This window comes from Polypterus senegalus, chromosome 15 (genome assembly GCF_016835505.1).
Source record: "Polypterus senegalus isolate Bchr_013 chromosome 15, ASM1683550v1, whole genome shotgun sequence".
Lineage (NCBI taxonomy): Eukaryota > Metazoa > Chordata > Cladistia > Polypteriformes > Polypteridae > Polypterus > Polypterus senegalus.
In genome coordinates this window covers 6,735,560-6,762,163 of record NC_053168.1, presented here as the reverse complement: position 1 = coordinate 6,762,163, position 26,604 = coordinate 6,735,560, and the positions used below count along the sequence as shown (strand labels likewise).

Sequence of the window (26,604 nt, the reverse complement as noted above, 5' to 3'; positions counted from 1 at the left end):
TTTTATTCTATTTATTTCTTTACTTACTTACGTTTCCTACTATTAAAGTTTTACTCTGTTGGCCTAGCTCTCTTTCTCATGGGTGGGGGCTGATTTGATTTGAACTTCATTTTGTAACATTTGACTTGCTTGTGTGGAATGGTATTTGATTTTAATAAATTTAATAAAATGCTATAAAAAAAATACACACTTACCGTAGATCCCGGAATACAGGCCGACCCGGTATATTAGCCGAACCCCTTCTCTAACTACTAAATTACATGTATTTGCCGATGACCGGTATACAAGCCGACCCCCATCTCCAAGCAAAATTTTCTAAATTTCCTTAAAAGTGTCTCTTCGGGTATATTTATAATTTTTATCCGTGAGAATTTGAGACTGCCGGCATTTTTGATATATAATATAATGTGCATAATTTACCAAAACAATAATTTTTCTAATGTACTAACCAAAAAGTTATAAAAGTGCCTAGCCTACTTCGATTAAGCTAGGAAGAATGGCGGCACGCATGGTCGCAGTGGCTCAGGGCTCTCCTTTTCAGTGCACTTTTTTGTTGTTTTTGTACTTTTTTTTGTCCTTGTTTGTGCACGATCAGTTCGGCGAACATCCGCTACACCATTCAGAACCTTATAGACATCGATGTCCAGAGCCAGACATCTGTTTTTCGAGTGTTTTTCATCACACGCACAACATCCCAGACAACATAGCGAGACCAGCGGGCTCTCCGTGGATTGTTGTCGGGTCTAGGAGACGACACAGACGGAGGGGGAAAGCGAAGCGGGTCGCAGATCCGGCGTTATGCTAAAGCTAAAAAACAACCATACAAGCCCTATACAGAACTTTTTTCTGCACTGAAGGAGCTGCTTTTAATCTCATTGTAGATGCTTATAGTGACAATAAAAGGCATTCTATTCTAGAAACAATTTCATACTGTACTCACCATTTAATTTGACATCTTTGGGCTGCAGGAAGGGAGGAGATATTTCCACACAATGTCCATCTTCATTTCGATTGCGATCGCTTACTTTTACCTTCTCTTCCTTCCTTAGCAATTATGTGTCTTGCTTGCATGGTCTTAATGAATTATATATAGGTAAATCACTGCAATGACGGAAATTACATCCACAAACACATGTATCTGGGCTCCGACTGACGCTACTAACGCTCTCGGTTGTTTGTTTACAATCACGCAAGCGGATACACGTGACGCATCCGTTTTCGTACGCAAGATGCTGATCGTAAATCAAAACAAAAATTTCATTTTAAACTTCCCGATAATTTATTATAAATTTTATTAATAAAATCAACAACTAAAACACTTTTTTGAATAAATTCTTTATTTAATTTAAAGTACCGGCATGCAAAGTTACTTCTTCACCTGAAAGATGGCTCTGTGGTTTCGTCATTATTTACTTCCGTATTCATCGGCAAAACCGGCATTGCGCTGGAAATCTTGAATCTGAAACGATACTCGTTGTATAAACCAACCCCCAAACTCCAAGCCAAAAATCTAGGACGAAATTCTCGGCTTATATAACGGGATCTACGGTAATAAGCCTTAATGACAAAGTGACAGGATATTTTCATTAAGGTTTGCAAATATATTTAAAAACATCCAGACATTTTGCTGCGGCACTCCACATTGTGCTCAGGTGCATCTTGTTTGCTTTAATTCTCGTCACAACGCGTCTAGAACTTGATTGGAGTTTTTGGACGTTGTTTAGAAAGGCACATGTGTACCCGTGTATGGAAGGTCCCACAAGTCACACCGTATGTCAGGACAAAGTCCAAGGACCTCCCCTTGTAGACGTCCTCAATCAGTTTGTGGTGAGGAATAGATCAGGTCAGGGGTATATCACTAATAATAATGGTATCAATAACTGTGCAATGGAGGAAGTCTGGAACCACCAGAACTCTTCTTACAGCTGACCATTTCACAAAAATGAGTAACCGGGCAAGAAAGGCCTTATAGAAATAAAATGTATCATTATTATCATTATTGGGTCATTAAGGAGAAGGAAAAACCCAGCAGTCACTCTAACAAAGCTTCAGAAGTCCTCTGCTCCGATGGGACAACCTGTTAAAAAGACGACCATTTCAGCAGCACTCAATGAATCAGGTGACAGCCCGCTAAGAGTTTGCCAAATGACATTTGAAGGACTCTGACAGAATGTTGAAAAAGATTCTCTGGACTAATGGGATAAAAACTGAACTCTTTGGGCAGCATTATGTCCAGTGAAGACCAGGTACTGCTCATCAGCTGCTAATACCATCCCTATGGTGAAGCATGGTGGGGAGGTCATCATGCTATATCGGGGAGCAGGGACAAGGAGACTGATAAGAGTTGAGAGAAGGACCAATGCAGTCAATCACAGAGAGGTCCTGCTTCAGAGTGCACACAACCTCAGACTGGGGCGACGGTTCACCTTTCAGCAGGACAATGACCTGAAGCATACAGTGAAGACAGCATTGGAGTGGCTTCAAGAACAAATCTCTGACTGCCCTTGATTGGCCCAGCCAAAGTCTAGAATTAAACCCAGAGAGACCTGAAGATGGCAGTTTACCGATGTTTCTGATCAAATCTAATGGAGCTTGAGAGGCTCTTTCATGAGGAATGGGATAAACTGCTCAAATCCAGCTGTGAAAAGCTTTTAGGGGCTTACCCAAGGAGACTCAAAGCTGTAATTTCTGTGGACTTCTACAAAGTACAGAGTTAAGAGTCTAAATACTTCCATTAATAAAAGATTTCAGCTTTTAATTTTTAATAAATTTGCAAACCTTTTTAAAGACACGCTTTTTCTTTGTCAATATGAATTTCCCCTTGGGATTAATAAAGTATCTATCTATCTATCTATCTATATGGGTTACCGAGTGTAGATTGATGGGCAAAAATGTCAAGTTTATAGATTTAAGATTAGATTGACAAGACAACAAAGTGTGCAGAAAGTGACGGAGTCTGAATACTTTCTGAATCCCCTGTATCTGCAAAAAAGGTTTGTGCACTTTGCATGAACAGCACATGGTATAATTCAACTGCGGTGTGTTTGGTCTAACACACTGGTGATGTTTCAGCCAAGTGTGGTTTGTCAACAGCAAAAAAGCTATAATATAAAATTGGCTTTAAGGTAATTACAAAGCATGGATATACTCAACATGCCGCTCCATCTACTGTACTTCTGTGACCAGTTTTGATTAAATCCCAAGTAAGATGTAAAGTTTTTTTTTCAGTTACCAGCAGTTACTTAACTCGGCAGTGACATTCATGTCTCTGGTGACCCTTCCTTTGAAGTCTTTAGACAGATTGGGAAAGCATGAGTGGGTCAGAGGTTGCCAAAAAGGGGTGTGTGGCACTCCTGATATCTCTGCAAAAGGACGAAGGTCCAAGTCTTTAGAGTCCTGGTGCTTTCTGTTTGTGAGACTTGGACGCTATCCAGTGACCCAAGATGAACACTGGACTCCTTCAGTACTGTGTCTCTCTGGAAAATCCTTGGGTACCATTGGTTTGACTTTGTGTTGCTCATGGAGTCCCGAATGAGGCACATTACCTGCATTATGAGGGAGCGTCAGTTACAGCACTACAGCCATGTGGCGCAATACCCCGTGGGTGATCAGCTCACAGAATCCTCATTGTTGAGGCTGGACCAGGCCAAGGGAATGCCCATGTAACACCTGGCTGCGACAGACAAAGGGTAATTTCTGGAGGGTGGGACTGGACTGTGTGTCTGCCTGGTTGCCAACCAGGATCCTGAGCTGTTTCGTCGTGTGGTGGGTGTGACAACATACTGCACCAGTGCATGCTCCCCAGCCAGACCCGACCTGTTACCAGCAGTACATTCCCATTTCGTTTCAGACTGTGGTCAAGTGATTAAGCTGAACTGTGCAAATCACAAGGTTGTCCATTTATTCTCACCTCTCACTCATTTTTTGATCCTTAGCAAGACACTTAACGTTCCTCAAGTATTACTGGCACCCTTTGTGAAATTGAGCAAGAAGGGTTAAAGAAAAAAATCCCTATTTGCTGAAGAGCTGCCATTCAGCACTGAAAAAATGAGAAACATCTGACTTTTAATTGACACAAGTTAATTCAAAGAAAAACAAAGCAGTCATCAAGATACAGATATTTATAACAAAAACACATGCGCCACAATGTTGGCACCCCGGCATTTAATACTTTATACAACCTTCCATAGAATTATGTTTCTGGACTTCTCTAGTGCCTTCAAAACCATCCAACCTCTGCTCCTTAGGGACAAGCTGACAGAGATGGGAGTAGATTCACACCTGGTGGCATGGATCGTGGGCTATCTTACAGACAGACCTCAGTATGTGTGTCTTGGGAACTGCAGGTCTGACATTGTGGTCAGCAGCACAGGTGCGCCGTAGGGGACTGGACTTTCTCCAGTCCTGTTCAGCCAACATACATCAGACTTCCAATATGACTCGGAGTCCTGCCACGTGTAAAAGTTCACTGAGGACACTGCTATGGTGGGCTGCATCAGGAGTGGGCAGGAGGAGGAGTATAGGAACCTAATCAAGGACTTTGTTAAATGGTGCGACTCAAACCAACTACACCTGAACACCAGCAAAACCAAGGAAGTGGTAGTGGATTTTAGAAGGCCAAGGCCCATCATGGACCCCGTGATCATCAGAGGTGACTGTGCAGAGGGTGCAGACCTATAAATACCTGGGACTGCAGCTGGAAGATAAATTGGACTGGACTGCCAATACTGATGCTCTGTGTAAGAAAGGTCAGAGCTGACTATAATTCCTTAGGTGGCGTCCTTCAACATCTGCAATAAGATGCTGCAGATGTTCTACCAGGCGGTTGTGGCGAGCGCCCTCTTCTACGAGGTGGTGTGCTGGGGAGGCAACATAAAGAAGAGGGACGCCTCACACCTGGACAAACTGGTGAGGAAGGCAGGCTCTATTGTAGGAATGAAGCTGGACAGTTTGACATCTGTGGCAGAGCGACGGGCGCTGAGCAGACTCCTGTCAATCATGGAGAATCCACTGAACAGGATCATCTCCAGACAGAGGAGCAGCTTCAACGACAGACTGCTGTCACTGTCCTGCTCCACTGACAGACTGAGGAGATCGTTCCCCCCCCCAACACTATGCGACTCTTCAATTCCACCCGGAGGGGTAAACACTAACATTATTCAAAGTTATTGTCTGTTTTTACATGCATTTTTATTACTCTTTAATTTAATATTGTTTTTTGTATCAGTATACTGCTGCTGGATTATGTGAATTTCCCCTTGGGATTAATAAAGTATCTATCTATCTATCTATCTATCTTTGCCAATAAAACAGTACAGAGTCTTCTATTGTAACCTTTTATAAGGTTGGAGAACACAGAGCATGGCATTGGAGCCCATTTGCCTTCATAAAATCTCTTCAGATCATCCAGGGTCCTCGGCCCTCTCCTGTGGACTTTCCTCTTCAGCTTGCTCCACAGGTTTTCAATAGGGTTCAGGTCAGGGCACTGAGATGTCCATGGCAGAACTTTGATTCTGTGGTCGGTTAACCATTGCAGGGTTAATTTGGACATGTGTTTCAGATCATTATCCTGCTGGAATTTCCAGTGACGACCCAGTTTTAGTTTCCTGGTGGAGGCAGCCAGGTTTTGATTTAAAATCTCCTGGTATTTCATGGAATCCATGATGCCAAGTACCCCAACAATGTTTCCAGGGCCTTTGGAGGAAAAACAGCTCCACAACATCACAGAACCTCCACCATATTTCACAGTCAGGACAAGGTTCTTTCCATTATAGCCATCCTTCTTTTTAAACCAGACCCACTTTGTGTGTTTATTGCCAAAAAGGTAAATTTTTATTTCATCAGACTACAGAACACGGTTCCAGTCAAAGTTGTTTTACCATTTTATAAACTCCAGGGGCCTCATGTATAAACGGTGCATACGCACAAAAATGTTGCATACTCCCACTTCCATGCTCAAATCGCGATGTATAAAACCTAAACTTGCCGTAAAGCCACGCACATTTCCACAGTAGCTCATTCCCTGCCATATACAAGTTCTCCTCGGTTTTGCAAACTGGCGGCACCCAGAGCCAAAGTAGCGCTACTGTTCCTGTGTGGTTTCCCTTTCTTTTTTAGATTCACATCCCCGACGCAGATTTATAAATACACTGAAATTAACCGCATATTGTGTATTAGTTTAATGCATCGGATTGTAATTAACCAGTAACAATATAATGGTCCACAGAATGGGCAAACTATTCTAAATACCATAACTGCTTTAGTGTTGTTACTCTCACTGCACCTTCTTCTTTTTCTTCTTTCAGCTGCTCCCGTTAGGGGTTGCCACAGTGGATCATCTTTTTCCATATTACTCTCACTGCACCACTCGGAGTATTTATATCACTGTATCTGAGTGTGAATCACAGCTCTACAGCAGCTGATCAAAAAGAGAATTATCGGGATACAGCATCAAGCCCACGCTGCCTCAGCCATGCTGTCTATTGAACTGCTCTCATATGACAAACGCTTCAGAGCCTTTCCTGTACGGACCTCGCGGTTCAGAAACAATTTCATCCCAAGAACTATAAATGCACTCAATCAATCAATCAATCAATCAATCAAGTGCTCCTTGTAGAACGCTTTGCATTTATAAGTACAATCACTTCACTGTAAACTTGCGATACAGCTATAATATTGCAGAACCAGCGGCACTTTATAAAGCGCGTATCTACACATGATTACGATATCATTTTTAAGATGAAATGCAGCAAAATATATTTATTACATTATACAGATAAAATATTAACATCATTTAAATAATCTATATTGTTAATAATTAAACATGTGAGGACACGGTGTCGCAGTGAGCTGGCGCCCCGATTATTCCTGCCTCTCGCTGTATTTTTGCTGGTGCTGGCGCGACACTAGAAATGATAGATGGATATAATAATTAAACATGTACTACAAAGATATTTCAATGTTCCTTAAAAGTTTTGAAGAATCGGCGTTCTAAGCTTATAGATGGCTTAACGTTTATTACAGAGCTGATTGTGTGGCGATCAGGTATTTGGAGAAAGAAAAGAAAGGACAGGAATTGGAGGTTAGTTCGTTTGAGAGAGACAGTACTGCTGCAATAAATTATTTCACTGAAGGTCACGCACGGAGCAGCAAGCATCTTGCATGAGGCAGGAACAATCTCTGGACAGGGCTCCAGCTCGTCACTATCACTGCACCATCGTGCTCCCATGTTTAATAACATGCTTTAACTCCTATCATCGTGAAAATTATATCAAGTATACATCTCAGTATTTTAATTATTCAGAGAGCTGTAATATCAGGAATGTAATGGATTCTGTGTCCTGTCGGAGGAAGAGAAAGCCCGGAAGCACGTAGTGATTCACGCACACAGAGCACATTGAAGATCAAATACAAAACAAAGCATTTAACGTGCTACTTCAGTTACGATGGGATTTGAGAAACTAGTAAATTAAACGATTTAAAGATGAAGTTTATGTTCTGCTTTAATGACAAAATAAACTATATGATTAAAGTGGAAATTTCAAGATTAAAGTTGACATTTCGTGCTTTTCTCCCCCATTGTGTGCCTATTTTTTTTCTCTGTACCCTAATAAGCTTTCATATGATACTCGGACGGTGGGCTACGACTCGCCTTTTCACGGCGACTTTGATATCTGACAACTTTTTTATTTCGGGCACTATGTGACGTTGTGAACTTGAGCTTTCGAGTTTCTCCGACACTCCATGTCACTTCCTTTTGTTGTTTATATCAATGTTTAAACCAACAAATAGTACCCTTTTCCTTGCCTCCACTTGGTATTCGCTGAAATTCTATTCCCCAGGTGCTTTTGCCACAGTCTATTCACAGAACGCTAATCTTAAGGACTATTTATATTGATTTGCATATTCAAAGAGGCATAATTCTGGGAGGAGACGGAGCGGGGCAGCAGGCGCGTGGACGTGCGTTACTTTTCACGATGACCGGGATTTATGGAGCAGAAGAAAGTAAAAGCTGGCAAACGCATATCGCTATACTTCCCCTGGGCCACAAGAGGGCAGCCACCTTGGTCTGCATCTCAGCCACGAGATCAGAGCTTAGAAGCTCAACCCTGTTGGGGCCCATGGCCACCACCAGGGGGCACCCAAAGGATTATAGAGCCTTGGATTGCAGCACTTCCGCCACACCCAGAAGTGCTGCCAGAAGAGATTCCAAGCACACCCAGAGTGCTTCCGGTTGCTCATGAGGCACTTCCACCACACCAGGAAGTGCCGCAAGAAGATCAGAGGGCACCTGGAGTACATCCAGGTGGATATAAAAGAGGCCACCTTCCTCCAGTCGAGAACCGGAGTCAGGAGGAAGAAGACAAAGCTTGGGAGAGAAGAGCAGACGCGGTGAAGGAAGAACCATTGAGAGTCCCGGACTTTAGAAAGGTGTTTGGTGCAGGGGGCAATGTGTTGTGTGTGGGACAATTCTGTAAATAAACAATGTGGGTAGTTTGGAACTGCCAGTGCCAGTCTGTTGGTGTCTGGGCTGGTTTACCACAATATATATCACAGCATTGCCTGTAATCTTAAAAGATTGCATCATGTGAAAATCCCGAAGGCATCCGTTTCAGAGATGCAAGAACCAATATGTCTGGCTCCAACAATCAATCCATTGACCAAAGTCACTTAGATCATGCATTTTGTCCATTGTAATACTTGGTCAAACACTATCTAAACTTCTTGATGAGGTCTCCATGCTATAAATATTTAAAATGCAGTCACATTATTGGCTGTTTGAAAGAGTAGGCTATCAACATTAACAAGCGGATGGACCCAATAAAATAGCCTCCCAGTTCATCTGCCAGAATTGTTATGGTGCATTTTGTAAATGGTTTCCAGGAATCCAAATCCTGTGCTATAAATGGACGAGTCTTTTAAAAACCTCCTTGAAAGACAATAGCATGCTCTTAATAACAACCTAATATAAAAAGAGGATATTAACTCTCAGAGACTCTACTGGTGCTATTTCCTAGTCTTAACTTTAATGGAGTTAGTAAAATGAGTAAATAAAAATCAATATGTGTGTGTAATCTAATGGGCCAGTTCTCCACCTGTAGAAATACGAAAACAAGTGTATGCTGCACTCACTTTCAATAAAAGTGTTAATAAATATCTTCTTATATAATACGCTACCGTAGCTGTTCATTTGTCGGTCCAGGATTTTAAATCACCTGTAGCTCGCAAACCATTTTGCCTATTGACCTGAAATTTGGTACACAAATACTACGTGACATCTACTATCCGCATGCAGGATGATGATTTTTATTGATCTTTTTATTTTTATTTTATTGTAGAATCAACTGTCGGCAGCGGGCAGCCGTGCAGCACATATATACGGGCGACATCCTCATCCCTGCCACCTTCGCCATCACTTCCTCTACCTGTTCATATCTTAAATTATTCTTGAGGCAGGTGGGAGTCTTTTTAAGAAAAACATATTAAGTAATTGCAACACAAGAACAGCTTTAAAGCAAAAAGATGCTGATGGAAGAAGAGAAGCAGCGGGCCGCTTGGGTGGAGAAAACAAGAGCTGCTCAGGAAGCAGCAAGCGCATCAACCTCTGAGCAAACGAATGCTAACCAGAGACAGAGAAAGAGGATGAAATCTAGGAATGCTCAAGTTTAGTGTATTCACTGAACATTACCATGCAGTCCGCCGTTACTGGTAACTATTAATGCCACTTTTAAAAGTGGAAGAAAATTAAGCTGGTCAACATCCAAATGAGAGTCAAGAGAAAAAAAAACTCCTGCAAATCCCAATAGCTCAGTCTATCAGACATACAAGAGACTTTTCTCCATACTTACCAGTAATAGTACCGGCATCTCTGCATTCTCTGTAGTTTGGCTCATCCTCTAATTTCAGTGCCTCACTCACATAATGCTCTTCACCGGTGCCTGATCTACAGGCTAGCGCTGGGCAATCACTGGACTCTGAAGAGGGCAGGGCAATGGCCGAGGCGTTGTGGTGCGAAGCTGTGGCGTCCAGCTTGGCAGCTTTCACAGGGGAGTGCAATGTGCCATTAGCAGAGCCAGCACTGGCAGCAGCGTCGGGAAGGCAGAAAAGCAGGCCAGGCTTGCTCTTACTACCAGTGTTCTCCACGTACCTGTAGAGAAGAAAAAGAAGAGTACGTTATCCTAAGATGCAAAACAGAGAGGGAAGATGGACAAAACTTGTTTCTTCAGCTGACAGGCACTAAAACAGCCCGATTAAAAATCGGTAAATGAGTTTGCGGTTTTACTTATTGTGGTAGAAGAGATACAGTATAAAAAAAGTTATGAGAAGAAGCCAAGCTGCTGCAAAAATCTATTTAAACCACATCATATAATTGAGGCTCTGGATTGCACAGTGACAAAAAGTTGAGGGCTTCCTATCTTGTTTGTACGTGAAATCCTCAAAATAACTACAAGATCTAAAAGATAAAATAGAAATCTACAAGATAAAAATTTGGATGCGACTGTCAGTAGACTTTGCACCCTAGGAACCAAGTTACCCAAACTATTCTCTAACGTGTCAGTAATTATTTACCACTCTGATGCTCATCTTTCTGATCATAAAATACTGTATATACTCGTGTATAAGTTGGGTCTTGAAAGCCGAAAAATCGATCATAAAATCTGCCCCCGACTTATACGCCCGTTCAAAAATGCGACACTTAAAATGATTTTTTTTCACATCTTCTTGCCTCCTCCAATCTCGCAACAGTTTCTCAGACACATTGAATTTTTTTGCAGCAGCACAGTTACCAATTTCTTTCGCTGTTTCAATGACGTTTAATTTAAAACCAGCTTCATATTTTCTTCTGATCGAACACTCCATCGTAGATAAGGGATGCTCTTACGATAAAGGGTGTGAGATACAAAAAACACACAGCACAGTGCAAACATCGTTTCTAGATAGATAGATAGATAGATAGATAGATAGATAGATAGATAGATAGATAGATAGATAGATAGATAGATAGATAGATAGATAGATAGATAGATCAGGTATTACTGTGTAGTCATGTAGGCATAATACATAGAAAACAAGGCAGTATGCTCCATGGTTACTCTCTCAGGTGGGCATTAGCATATCGTAATCTCTTGGACCAATAGTGTGAGTTTTCTGCCTTTGACTTATACGACTGGCATTTTAAAATACCAGAAATGAAATAGTAAAATATAGCCCCGATTTATCCGTGGGAGAACATATATACGGTAGGCCATTACGACAGAAATTGATGAGAAGAATTTATAATTAATTGCAGAATTCTGGTATTTGAGGGTTCCTCTAGAGCAGGGATCTCAAACTCCAGTCCCGGAGGGCCGCAGTGGCTGCAGGTTTCCATTCTCACCCTTTTTCTTAATTAGTGATCTGTTTTTGCTGCTAATGAACTCCTTTTCCCTTCATTTTAATAGCCCTGTTTTAAAGGATTCAGTCCTCTGAATTGATTCTTTTCTTCATTAAATGACAGCCAAACAGAAATGAGACGTGAAACGAGATAACTGATGACCAGCTAAACTGGGGCTTCAAACTCCAACCAATCTCTTAATGAGAAGCTGATTCTTGTTGTTAAGTAAACCTGTTATTTAATTTCATGGCTTGTTGTTGCTCTCATTCTGCCACAGCAGACATTTCCAAAACTTTCAAACCGTCAAAATGTTTTGGTGACCTGAGAGATCAGCCTTTATTTTCAGATATTGACTGGTGGGCACAGGTGATCTGGTCATGCGGCGGCTTGTTTTGTGTCTCATTATTGTTTGGTTGCTAATTAAGGAAAAAGAAACAACTAAGGGGTTCTGAGTCAAGTTAATTAAAACAAAGGCAAAAGAAGTTGATTAGCAGTAAAAACAGGTCACTAATGAAGAAGATGGTTAGAATGAAAACTTGCAGCCATTGTGGTCCTCTAGGACCGGAGTTCGACACCCGTGCTCTAGAGTGCCTCTTTCTTTTGCACGATTTGGCTCAAAAACTAATCAGCACGTCATCATCTCATAACAGGCTTAAGTTTCGAGTTTGGTATTTTTCCACCCAGTCGTTTTAACTCCAGACTGTCCTCAGGAAACTTTGACACATAGACGAACACACATCCATCATCGAGATATTGATGTTTTCGATATCAGGGGACCCTAAAACAAGATCCTTTAAAAAGCAGAGATCAAAATTTTTGACAAATCTAAAGTGTTCAATCCTCCCCCATAGACGCTAGGCTATGGTGGGTGAGGGCGCAAAGCAAAAATACAAATCTACAAGATAACTTGTACATATGAATTCATATTTCAAAAATATGAGATAAAATTACACAACAGCATAAGCAATGTGAGGCTCAGGGTTAAATAATTATGCAGGATGCAAGAGTTAGGGCTCTTTGTTTCTCCATCTCTTCCATCCTAAGCGACTCATTAGGGAACTGATCAGATAAAATTATTACACACTCGCTCTGTTAAAGTGAACTTCATGTGAAGACACGTGGTGTCTGTCGCGGTTTTACTGAAGCATCTTGTGGTGTCATTAACTCATTAACATCATACAATTATATATGAAGGACAGCAACTTCGGTCAGGCCTGGATGGGAAGCAAGCCAATCACTGAGCACACGCACGTATTTGTCGTAGAATATTCTTATCCAGGAATTCAGTGAGAATTTATCACAGCGTAACAAAGCTGGGCTGGTTTGTAAAATAGTCACCCCTTTGTATGCTAATGACCAACATTTTTTGGTATCTTGCCTTTATTATGTATTGCTTACTCATCCTGGCCCATCCCTTTATGCTAATAACCAACACCCATTGGCGTCTCACCATCATTATCTTCTGTTCTTTTTGACCATGCCCCCTTCTTGCCTATTCTCACGTGCAATGGAAAAACCTAGTAACTGCCATTTTGGTTTTTTGGTTCGAGTTTTTTTGGTTTTTCCCTATACGGTAGCATTGATGGCCAAATATGTCTTCATTCCTGTCATAGCACGACGGAAGCAGTTAGCATGTACACAGTACTTTACTTTACTGTACTTTACTTGGCAATAATGGATACAATGAGGCTATTAGAAATAAACTGGATACATTAGGATTAAAAGTCAAGACGGAGGTAAAAAGCTTTGGGGTAATTGTTGACTGTAATCTGAATTTTAAATCACATATTAATCAAATCATTAGGACAGCATTTTTTCACTTAAGAAACATAAGTAAAGTTAGACCTCTTATATCACTGAAAGATGCTGATAAATTAGTTCACGCGTTTGTTTTCAGTCGACTAGATTACTGCAACGCACTCCTCTCAGGACCACCCAAAAAAGACATAAATCACTTGCAACGAGTGCAGAATGCAGCTGCTAGAATACTAACTAAGAAAAGAAAATCTGAGCACATCTCTCCAGTTTTGATGTCACTACACTGGTCACCTGTGTCATTCAGGATTGACTTTAAAATTCTGCTTATGGTTTATAAAGCCTTAAATAATCTCACCTCATCTTATATATCAGAATGTCTGACACCTTATATTCCAAATCGTAACCTCAGATCCTCAAATGAGTGTCTCCTTAGAATTCCAAGAACAAAACTTAAAAGAAGTGGTGAGGCGGGCGGGCAGCCTTCTGCTGCTATGCACCTAAAATCTGGAATAGCCTGCCAATAGGAATTCACCAGGCTGATACAGTAGAGCAGTTTAAAACACTGCTGAAAACACATTACTTTAACATGGCCTTTCTATAACTTCACTTTAACTTAATCCTGATACTCTGTATGTTCAATTCATCATAATAACTACTCATGGTGGCTCTAAAATCCGTACTGACCCCTTCTCTCTCTTTTGTTTCTTTTTCTGGTTTCTTTGTGGTGGCGGCCTGCACCACCTCCACCTACTCAAAGCATCATGATGCTCTAACAATGATGGATGGATTAAAAGCCAGAAGTTCACGTGACCATCATCATCAAGTCCTTCTGTGAGAACCCTAAATCCAAAGAGGACTGTTTCATTTATGTGAGGTAGAATGCCCAGAGGGAACTGGGCAGTCTAATGATCTGGAATCCCTACAGATTTTATTTTTTTCTCCAGCCGTCTGGAGTTTTTTTTTTTGTATTTTCTGTCCCCCTTGGCCATTGAATCTTACTCTTATTCTATGTTAATTAATGTTGATTTATTTTATTTTCGTACTGTGTCTTATTTTTCTATTCTTCATTATGTAAAGCACTTTGAGCTACTTTTTGTATGAAAATGTGCTATAGAAATAAATGATGTTGTTGTTGTTACATACTGCAAGACAAAAACCTAGCAACTCCACTGACCAAAGAGGAAAGACCAAAAACCGATGAAAACGTTGGGTTACGATCACAAGATTTAAATCAAAGGTGTTGTTTATTCGTGAAAAAAAAACAATATTGTGTATGTGAAGCTCAGGAAAAACGAACTCTAGAGATCGTTAATCATAGGGGCGACATCATTTTCTCAATTCGCCAAAAACCTGAAATATGTGACTTACAAGGTTTTTCCACAGTTGGCGAGTATTCTCCACCCAGTCCTTTGGGATAATATTTTGGGATGTTAACTCTATTTCTGCCAATCTCTTTTTAGTGTAGCTGCTGGTAGGGGAGTTTGCAGTTCGTGTTTTAACATCTTATCTATTTTGACTGCTGCCACAGCTGCTGTTAAGTCTAACCTTGGCGTCATGACGGCTTTCAGTGGTGCTTCTCTCAACTCCATAATTAGAAATGAACAATGTCTCTTATGTTCTTTGTCAATTAGAAGAAAATAAGAAGCAGCGCTGTATCCATCTTCAGAAACGTCTCCAAAATGATGCATTTGTGCAGACTTATGTGACCAAATCCAATTGGTTTAATGCACACGTTCACATTGTAATCCATGAGTACTTTCAAATCAGCCATACATTTTTTCCATTGCTGGGCGTACTTAACTTCCACTTCTTCATCCCATCCATATTTCTCTTTACACAGTTCCCTTAGTGAGAAGTCAAGCAAAATGCCCCGTTTTATTGGTTAAGTAAAAATATTACAATATGCAAGCATTCGAGGCAACTCAGAGCCCTTCTTCAGGAAAGATGTAAGAGATTACAAGATTACCTAGGCTATACAAAATGTTTTATGTTATTATTTTATTAATGAACCACGTATGTGAGTGGAATGATTTGTGTTTTTAAATGTACCGGTTGTTCTTGATTTCATGACAGGGCAGAGTGGTGGCTCTGAGGCTAAGGATCTGCACTGGTATCCCAAAGGTTGCCGGTTCGAATCCCCGTCACTGCGAAAAGAGATCCTCTGACTCTGCTGGGCCCTTGAGCAAGGCCCTTAACCTGCAATTGCTCCACGGGTGACTGTACAATGGCTGACCCTGCACTCTGGCCCCAAGGGGTATGCAAAAACTAACAAATTCCTAATACAAGAAATTGTATAAGACGAAATAAAGAACAAAAAAAAAAAAAAGTTTGTTCATGAATGTGTTTTGTTTTTACTTTAATATTCATAAAGTGTGTCTCTTGTGCTCTGACAGTTAACCCTAAGGGCCATGATGACACAGTGACTGAATAGGTGACGCAAAATGTTTCATAGTTTTTTGTTTACTAAGTGCGTTCTTTAAAAAATGCTTGACAGACTTCTGTGGCACTGAGACATGTTTTGAGTCTTTTCTCTGCTGAAGAAATTCCAAGTTTGCTTCTTGACCAACACTTCAAACTTTATGGAAGAGTATTCAGCGTTACCATCCAGACATTGGCAGCAGCTCGGCTGCAATCTATGCACGGACAACTATTTTCTGTGGTTCAGTGCTTTTTGCACATTTGTTTTGATAGAAATATTATAGAACTACCTGGTTTATTTATTTATGACGTGTTTAAATTTATGAAGTGTTGTTCCACACTTTATCACAGGTTGTCTGGAGACTAATACTTAAGAGAGAAATGTTATGTGTAAAAGCTGAATCAACTGTCTCCTCATTCATAAGCAATTCCAAGACAAAATGGTGTTTGTTGGTTTTTTGAGTCTGTGCCTGATGGATATTACGTGGCCTAGCCGGGGTTAGACTTGGGATTCCTGGCCTGAGTAAGCTTCCCAGTGCGGCCCTGCAGATGTGTGTGCCTTTCCTACTTAGTCTAATCAATTGAATTGACCACAGATGGACGCCAAAACAAAATGTAGAAACATCTTAATGATGATCAATAGAATGGAATTCCCTTAAGCTAAATTTCAACTGTCATATCAAAAGGGTTTGAATACTTTTTATGTTGTGATATTTTAGTTTTGTTAACATTATACAAAGTTACTGTCTGTTATACCTGCATTGTTATCACTCTTTAATTTAATATTGTTCTTTATCAGTATGCTGTTGCTGGAGTATGTGAATTTCCCCTTGGGATTAATAAAGCATCTATCTATCTATCTATCTATCTAAATACTTCTAAAATCCTGTTCTCGCTTTGTCATTCTGGGGTATTGAGCATTGCTTGACGTGGGGAAGAAAAAAAAAATTAAACAATTATAGTACAATGTTGCAACAAAACAAAATGAGTAAAAAGTGAAGGGGTCTGAATACAGTAGATTTACATTTAATTATTTGGCTAATGCCTTTATCCAAGGCAACTTGCAACATTTATGATACAATTGGTTCTATTTCTTTTGGTTTTCCAATTAGAGAACAGGCAGGTCATGTGACTTGCTGCTGGCGTCACAGTGTAGCAGGATTTGAACCCACAACTCAGGGTTTGAAGTCTAAAGTCTTAACCACCACACCACACTGCCTGCCTATACTAAAAAAGATATGTGCATTGAGTACTTAATGTAGTCAACGGTCAGACTTAAACTTAAAAAATGAATAAGATGTACTGATTTTCATTAATCTTCACGATATAAAGAGCACCAATTAAAGAGATTACGTAACAAATGAGCATCTGTAATTCATTACTTTATGAATGTAATAACTGGCCATTGCTAATTATGATCTGGTTTCCTCTACATTTGCTTGTGGTGTTTCTATTGCAGCACATTCTCAGTTCCTGTGCTTAATTGCTCCATTTATGCAGGGTGCCCTTGAAGTTTGCTTTTAGCAGCAATATCATCTCTGTCATCTCTGCATTAGGGAGCAAGAACAGACCACTTAACACACAAAGCAATATGTGCCACCTGACACGTTTTAATGCAGAACAGCACCACAAGTAAGCCAAACACTGCTAATGGAAGGAGGCAGAACTTAATAAAGAATCTAAAAATATGGATCTGGTCTTCATAAACAGCAATACTAGAATTTGGCTTTTATCACCTTTTCTTTGAACTAATGTCATTTCATTTTAATGGTCTTCCAGTGGTTTAAAAGGCTGCTGCCACAGTCTTGGTTTCAGGAACCTCTGGTGGTTCCTCTATGCTGGCTTTCCATTTAGAACTTTACTACCGACATATGAAGCTGTTTATATCAGCACTCCAGAATAATTAAAATGTATTAGAATTATATATTAGAACATTAGAACAATCTAGATGAGAACAGGCCATTCAGCCCAACAAAGCTCACCAGTCATTTCCACTTATTTCTCTCTATTATATATGAAGCTGTTTATATCAGCACTCCAGAATAATTAAAATGTATTAGATAGATAGATAGATAGATAGATAGATAGATAGATAGATAGATAGATAGATAGATAGATAGATAGATATGAAAGGCACTATATAATAGATAGATAGATAGATAGATAGATAGATAGATAGATAGATAGATAGATAGATAGATAGATAGATAGATAGATAGATAGATAGATAGATAGATACTTTATTAATCCCAAGGGGAAATTCATTAGAATTATATATTAGAACATTAGAACAATCTAGATGAGAACAGGCCATTCAGCCCAACAAAGCTCACCAGTCATCTCCACCTATTTCTCTCTATTATAATAAAAAAAAATCCTGGGACGCAACAAGACTTTTTAGCCTGGGACAAGACGTGACTTTTTCAGAGAGATACTTTCACATCCCGCAAGACGAGACTTTGGGCCAAGAGATTTAACTACGCCCGGGGCCGGAAATAAAAGACAAAGAGTAGATGACAAAGTACAGGTAGAATGTCGTAAAGAATTCAAAAATTCTTAAGTGATACACATGCAGAGCAGGTTAGAGATAATGAGAGTGCTAAAATTCGAAAGTCTCAAAAAAATGATAGTAAAGATCGCATTAGGGTCAGCTCAGGTTGGATGGTTGGGAGACAAAGTCAGAGAGGCGAGATGGCCTTGGTTTGGACATGTGCAGAGGAGAGATGAGGGGTACATTGGGATGCTAAGGATAGAGCTGCCAGGTAAGAGGAAAACAGGAAGGCCTAAGAGAAAGTTTATGGATGTGCTGAGAAAGGGCATGAAGGTGATGGGGGTGATAGAACAAGATTACAAGGACAGAAAGATATGGAAGAAGATGATCGGCTGTGGCAACCCCTAACGAGCAGCTGAAACAAGAAGAAGAAGAAGAAGAATTGGTGTCACTGAACAACTGAAATCTATGCTTGCCCATTACATTTTCATTGTGTATTAACCAACACTATAACAGCACGATCCCCAATACTCAGGCCTTTTCTTAGTACCCATTTCTAACACTTTTTGTTTTAGAAAGGCTCATATTTCAAGTGACTTACAAATGATGACTGCATCAAGACGTCTGAAAAATGCCTTTATGTGCCAATATATGAACAGTGAGATCAGGGAGAAGCATTTCCATGAAGAACATTTATTACAAAAAACTAATCACAGGCATCTAACGTACAACACTCCAATCTTTAATGAACCACCAAGGAATTCTCAGCAGTGTAGGGATCTGAGAAACTCTGCATTTCATCACATTTTCTTAGGACAATGAACTTTGTCATTAAAAACTGAAATGCTGTTTTTTTGGTTAAGTCATTCATTATACAGATTATTTTTGTGTGTTGTTACTTCCCAATTGCACATAGATTGACTGGTTGTATATAATGGTAGTAATCTTCTTACTGGTATCCTTGTATCCAATTTTTATTTCTTATATTCATCCATCCATTATCCAACCCGCTATATCCTAACTACAGGGTCACGGGGGTCCACAGGGCGTAAGGCAGGAACAAACCCTGGGCAGGGCGCACACACACCCCCACACACCAACACACATGGGACAATTTAGGATTGCCAATGCACCTAACCTGCATGTCTTTGGACTGTGGAAGGAAATCCACGCATACACGGGGAGAACAAGCAAACTCCACAGAGGGAGGAAGCGAACCCAGGTCTCCTTACAGCGAAGCAGCAGCACTACCACTGCGCCACCGCGCCACCCTCTATTTGTTATATAGTAAACAGGAAATGCATTTGATGAGATTTTAATGGGATCAATGCACTCTCTTTGTCATATCTGACTTCCATTTTGTGTTCCTGGGAGAAAACAAACGCTGCCTATTATTACAAACAGTTTAAAAGCCATATCTCCGGCAAAATGGCCTCAGTAGAGAAGGCCTGACTCCTGAAAGTCTCAAGGACAGATATTATTGAAGTGTTTTGGGATAAGAAATAGAAACTTGAAAGCATAAGTGAACTGTTCTTAACAATACTCAAACTGAAGGACAGTGAACTGGAGTGACAACCAAACAACAACGTGCAACGACACAGACCATTCCTTACACCCCTACCATTGATTTTAACACACCCAGTCGATTGCTACATAAAAATGTTTGTGTCGAGTATCTCAAATATTTTCACAACAAAATCTAATTCCTAATTTCAGTTCTTCCTTCTGACAGGAGTACAAATAATGTAAAAAGTCCTTTAAAACAAAGTAAACAAGACAACGGCACAGTAACAGACAAACCCAATGAACTTCTTCTTCTTTCGGCTGCTCCCATTAGGGGTTGCTACAGCGGATCATCTTTTTCCTTTCTGTCTTCTGCATCTTGTTCTGTTACACCCATCACCTGCATGTCTTCTCTCACCACTGGAACATTTGCTTTTGGCACAGTTTTATTGTGTCATAATTAAAAGAAATATCAACCAAATGATCGATTGCTTTCTACTACAGCACACAATTTTATCTTCAGTTTAAAGTACAATACAGTAAACTTTTTCAGCAAGACCTAAAACATGATCCACAATTGGAAACTCCAGCACAGGGGTCCTCAATCACATTCCTGGAGGGCCGCAGTGGCTACAGGTTTTCGTTCCAGCCAGTTTCCCCAATTAGAACTCCGCTCTTGCTGATAATGAAACTTGCTATTTAACTCTAGGCTTTGTAAGCGCTTTCATTCGTCAAAGACAAATTTTAGTTACACTGATCAGAGGTCCTCCATTACAGTTCTGGAGGTGCGCAGTGGCTGCAGTAATTCATTTCAACCATTTTCTTAATTTGAACCCATTTATTTACTACTAAAGCAATACAGTTGTTGGGATTTTAGTGATCTGGCCTGTTACAATTCTGAACCATTAATAGCCTATTTAAGTGTTTAGCAGCTGCATTTAAAATTGTTGCCTGTTTAATTAAAAAGGCATTACAGTAGTACCTTGAGATACGAGTGCCCCAACGTATGAGTTTTTTGAGATACGAGCCGTCACTAGGTCGATTTTTTGCCTCGAGTTACGAGCCAAAATTCGAAATACGAGCCATCAAAGAGCTTGTCGCCGCACATACAGAGGAACTAACGACGGAGGAGTTGACGGGACTACAGACACGGCAACATACGGAGGTTCTGCAGGAGATCGGTATCACGGAGGAGGTTACCTCATAAAGTAAGATAAAGGAAGTGTTTGCAATTTGGGAAAAAGTTTCGAACTTTAAAGAAAAGAACCATCCTGAAAAAGTTGCAACTGATAGTGCAGTGGAGCTATTTAAAGATACTTGCCTAACGCTTCTCTTTATTAAAAAGAAACATCCTACAAAAGTTACAACTGATCGCGCAGCAGCTCTATTTAATGACACTTGCCTAACGCATGAATTTATTTAAAAGATAACCCTGAAAAAAATTGCAACAGATAGTGCAGCGGACCTATTTAATGACACTTGCCTATCAATTGACTTTATTGAAAAGAAACATCCTGAAAAAGTTACAACTGATCGCGCAGCAGCTGAATTTAATGACACTTGCCTAACACATTTTAGAAACATTCTGAAAGACAGGATGAAACTCATTGGACAGGTTTTTATCGAAAACCCCTGCAGATGAAAGTGAGGAAGGTGCGACGAAAAGGGCAAAAATCAGTGAATAACATTCAGTTATTTAGTTCAGCCTTTCTCCACCACCTCCGTCAGCATCTTCAGCTCGTCTGATCTCCAAGGTAAATGCTGTACATTATACTGTACTTAATAAAACCAGTTTATTGCAGTACATTCTATTGTATTGTGTTTTTATACAATATTCATACATTTTTCTTATTTAAAAACATGTAACAAAAAAAAAAATGCAGTGTTCTTTGGGGGTCTGGAATGGATTAATGGCATTTCAATTCATTCAATGGGGAAAACTGATTTGAGCATTTTGACTTAAGAGCTCGGTCACAGAAAAAATTAAACTCGCATCTCAAGGTATCACTGTACTTAATAATGAAAAGCAGGTAACCAATAAACCAGCAGCTCTCCAGATAAAGGGCTTCCTTTTAAACCTGTGCATGTGCACCATGAAGTATCTGTGTTAAAAATAAATAAATCTCTCTATTATATAAAAAAAATCTTGGGTCGAGACGTGACCTTCTCAGAAAGACACTTTGACACCCCGCAAGAACAACCAATTTAAAACAAGATCACGGCCATCTATCCTCTCAGCTGTTGGAATGCTTTTGGTAGACACACTTCATGTGCTCCCAGCTCTTAAAAATTTTATACGCTCAAGCTCAAGTTCAAATTCAAGCACTTTATTGTCATAAAGGGATCTAGAAGGTTGCCGGTTTGAATCCCGTAAATGCCAATAGGGACTCTGCTCTGTTGGGCCCTTGAGTAAGGCCCTTAACCTGCAATTGCTGAGCGTTTTGAGTAGTGAGAAAAGCGCTATAGAAATGCAAAGAATTGTGTAACACAACGAAATGACTTTTTGTGACAGCCCCAAGGTGCATTTAAAGTCAAATAATTCCAAATATGTCGTATAAAGTGTTAGGTGATCAAGTAACCTGAGCAAATTATTATTGCTCAAAGTACTGCAGCATAATTTGTTATTGCACCTGTTAATGAATAGTACATTACATGTTCTATATTGTATTACATTAGTATATTGCACATTACCAATATGGCTTATTGCACATGTTCAATTAAAAATGATCTCAGACTGAGGAGATTCAGAGTTCAGAAGGTTTATGGCAGATGGGAAAAAGGCTGTTTATTAGTCTGTTTGTGCGTACTTCTAGAAGGCACCTCAAAGACTAAGCAAAGAAGAAAGAGCAGCGCATCGAAAAGAGATCCAAAAGCGCTGGAAAGAAAAGAAGGCAAAAAAGAATGCAAAAAGGAACAATAACAATCCATGTGCAAATTCTGAAAAGAAGGAAAGTAATAATCAGCCCGGACCAAGTGGAATTAAAAACCTCACATGTCCAAATCGGGGTCAGAAATAAAAGACTTCATAAAGACGTTCAAAAACGTTGGCGTGATACACATACAGAGCACAAATATGAAAGAAGTAAAATTCGAAAGTATCCAAAAAAAGAAAGTAAAGATCGCATTAACACAAACAAACAGAAATTATTACTCAGTGAAATAACGGAACAGCAAAAAGAGATCGAATATATGGATATATGTGATATGTCAGAATTATGTAGATATTGTAAGGTTTTAAAGTTTGAGTCGGAGACTTGTAGATCGTCTAATTCGTGTTGCCTCCCAAAGAAGAGGCGTATCTGCAAGAATGAAAAGATTTGTTCTTCGGTGAAAGTGAAATCCACAAACACTACAGGCAAAATATCAGAGTCTACAATAATGTTTTTGCGTTCGCATCATTCAATGCTCAAAATGTAGATTTACACAATAATGGACCATATGCTATAAGAATCTGTGGTCCCGCGACAATTAAAGCTACGACAAGTTTAATTTCGTAGAAACCACAGTTTGGTCAGGTGTTTATTTCTGATCACGGAGAAGCGATGCAACATAGAATCGAAAGAGCATGCAATAATTCCCATAAAAATACATTAGAATCGAAAGAGCATGCTATAATTCCCATGAAAATAACAATCTCTTTAAATTGTATATCCATTTAGCCAAACCCGGTTGTGGGTGAGTGCAGCAAGCAAATAAATAAATGAGAGGGGGATTGGAAGGATCGTTAAGTTTAAATCTGTTCTGGTCCACAATGCACATGGGTAATGTCCTCAGAGAAGGAAACTCTACTGTGCAATTAACATTTCCCTTGTTTGAATGAACACGCTAACAAGACAAATAGTTAAATACCAAGTTTCATTATCAGCAAGGACCGTCTTCTAATTAGAAAAGTAGTTGGAAGGAAAAGCTGCAGCCACTGCGGCCCTCCAGGACCGTGATTGAGGACCCCTGCTCCAGCAAACTGTAGTAATGGAAAATTCTGGAAATTTTGAGGAAAAGGCATTGCAAAAGTTAAAAATGTTAGAGAATACAATGACTATTAAGTAATTGGAAGACATTAACACACTAAATACAGTACTAATGAAAGGTAGCAAAGCACAGGAAAACAATAAAACGGCTCAAATATGGACAGCATTTAGCAAGTACTTCAAAGAAGTTAAAGCTCAAATTGAGTAAAATACAAATCTGTGAATAAATGCACTGGAAAGGATGTGCAAATTCCTCAAACACCATTATCAGAAAATGCTTCTGAAATCAAAAACAAAAGTAAAAAGTACAAACTGCATGCGTGCGTAAGCACACTGCTCTCCAGAAAATGGTGAAAAATGGAAGCCCAGTTATCATTTGAGGGGTACTAAAATGCGACACGGTGCAGGGGCCGTAACTCTAGTTAAGGAGCAGTTCACCTTTAATCTTTCCTTACATACTTTTTGGAATCACTCCTGTCCCTTTATTTGTAATATGGAGACTAAAACAGCACACTGTATTCCAGATAAAGGCTCACAGGGATGCTCTATGATTCTGTTAGTCTTCTTAATCACTTTGTTATCGATCAGGCTCTGCTTTTGCTGTTCAGAGCTGATTCAATTATAGAGAAAACACTTTCAGAAAGTTAACAGTTTAGTAAGGGATATCATCTGCAGATAGACACAAGTCTCATATCTCACAGTAACGAAAAACCTTTAAAGCCAGTTAATTCACCAAACAATCTGTTCAATGCCGGCGGGGTTTTCTCTCTTGCAATGGCAGAGCTGGTACTGCTCCTCTACATCTTGAGATAACACTGATGAAGGCACCTTTGAATGGGAGTTGATTTGTTTCAAACCAAAAAATTTGTAAAATTTGACTCGCTTGTATGGAATGGTATTTGATTTTAAAAAATTCAATAAAATGTTAAAAAAAATGAATTCTTTAACATCTGAGGAATCAAACAACTGAATAAGTCTATCACGTTTACGGTGTGCTTAATAAGAATAAAGTATGTTTAAAAGGACTTTTCTGGTGTTTGTGCAATTCTGAACCCTAAACCTGACAAGTAGTACCAGAAGTGGGGTTGTATAAAATACTATCAATACTAAGAAGAGTATCGCTTCTGTACACTGCCTGGGTATGATTCCTTAGAAACATTAGGCAAATTCCACTCTGCCAAAAAGGCCTTCTTTTCAAAATAACCACAGAGCATCTACAAACCTTCAGAAGCCATTTGGGGAAACGGACTATAGGACTATCCAGTAATTAAACGTACATTTGCCTTCCAATTGAGAAGAAGTAAAAGTATTTTTTACTAACTAACTCTTTCAATCAATGGCCATTTGGGTTAAAAGCTAAACGGCTATTATAAAAGAGCAAAGGCTGGAATACTTAACAAATGAAAATTTCCATCTCTGTTGAGAACTGCCAGCAATTGGTGTCTGCCAGCATATAGTCAATAAGCATCTTGAATTTCACACAGCTTAGCTTAATGTCGCCGCAGTCAAAAGGCAAGCTGTTTAGAGTCAGTTTTCGCATGCGCACATGGAAAAGAAGTGTGACCTTTATTGTCAGTGGCTTCGCTGTTCTCTGGAAGGTTTTTACATAACACGACCCTCCTCTCTGCGCGTGCACACTCACACACACACACACACAGCTTCCCACTAGCAATTTGCAAGGCTTCTATAAATAGTCATCTACCCCATTGCAAGCCAAACATCACGAGCCAGCAGATCCTATTCCCTAAATGCATTAATATTGCCCAAGCTAATTTGTGCAAAGCTCTGTGGCCGAGACTGTGACAGTAAAAAGGACGAGGGAGACTAGGACTTCTGGCTAGTCTATCGAGTAATACTAGCTCAATTCAAAAAAACAAACACTTAAGATTTTTTAAAATTATACCTTAAAACTAATAAAAGCTGATGTGACTGTATACGCTTCATCACTGCTTTTACAGTACGTATAAAAAGCAGGCTAGCAAGAATTCAAAAAACCAGAAGGTACTGTAACAGTGTCTCAAACAGTAATGGCTTGCGGCATAAAGAATTCAATTTAATAAGTGCTTTGCCATTTTAAACTATGGAACATTCTTCTCGAGGATTTCCTTGGCCAATTGGTCACTTTGTAACCAGAAGAATGGAGAGCTGGGTTAGCAGCAGCTGTGTCTTTGTACGTAAACTGCTGCTAAGCTGTGTCCACCGTTCACATGAAATGTGCTCTTGGGTAGTGATGAAGTCAACTGCAAATAAAAAGCTGGCTTCTTAACACAGAGAGATGATGTGTCCTTCTGTGTAGAAAATAACTGATATCATGGAGGTTTGTGCAATAAATAGTTGTAACATCCAAACATCCATTATCCAACCTGCTATATCCTAACTACGGGGGTCTGCTGGAGCCAATCCCAGCCAGCACAGGGCACAAGGCAGGAAACAAACCACAAGCTGGGCGCCACCCCATCGCAAAAGTTGAAACATTCATAAACAAATCAATTCGTTTTTATTAAGTGCACTTTTGAGCAGCACGTTAGCACTGCTGTATAATGAATTTAGCTATTAAGGAATATGTCAGACAAAATACAGATAAAAGTACTATGAAATGTGACAATAAATATACAGGATGAGCCAAAATGAAGTACCACATTTCTCCAGGACATCACGCAAAGGTAGAAGCAGCTGGGTTGGGGTGGGGGAATTTTGATAGGCGACCCCTTGTAGTTTGTGCACGCTGGCATACTTTCGCTGTTGAAGCGCTCATCAAAAACAACGAATCCATCATCACTAGCGCCTTCCGAACGCACTTCAGATACTCCTAACAGTGACGTCCCAAATCAGAAAACAATTCTTCATTGTGGCTACATTTAGACAGACGGGTAAATCATTGAACAGAAAATCTCCAGGTCGTCCTCGGACTGTACGATTGAATACCTGAAAACATCCAAGCTGTAAGGGCATCAATTTTGAAGTCTCCTAGACGTTCAGCGCACATCTGCCTCATGCATTTCCAACAGGAGGATTTTGAAGGAGGACCTTAATTTCCATCTGTACACAATGATGGTAGTAAAAGGAACTCACTAAGAGAGACTGGGAGAGCC

At 39.9% G+C, this 26,604-nt stretch overlaps 1 protein-coding gene across 3 annotated transcripts in view; it reads right to left on the bottom strand.

The window, feature by feature from the left end:
- trak1a (trafficking protein, kinesin binding 1a) overlaps nucleotides 1-26,604 on the bottom strand; it is a 287,907-nt gene that overhangs the window by 223,251 nt on the left and 38,052 nt on the right. For all 3 annotated transcript variants that reach the window (XM_039736347.1, XM_039736348.1, XM_039736351.1), the window contains exon 2: nucleotides 9,849-10,147. In XM_039736347.1, the coding sequence (XP_039592281.1) occupies nucleotides 9,849-10,147 (299 nt within the window). The remainder of the gene's footprint in view (nucleotides 1-9,848; nucleotides 10,148-26,604) is intronic.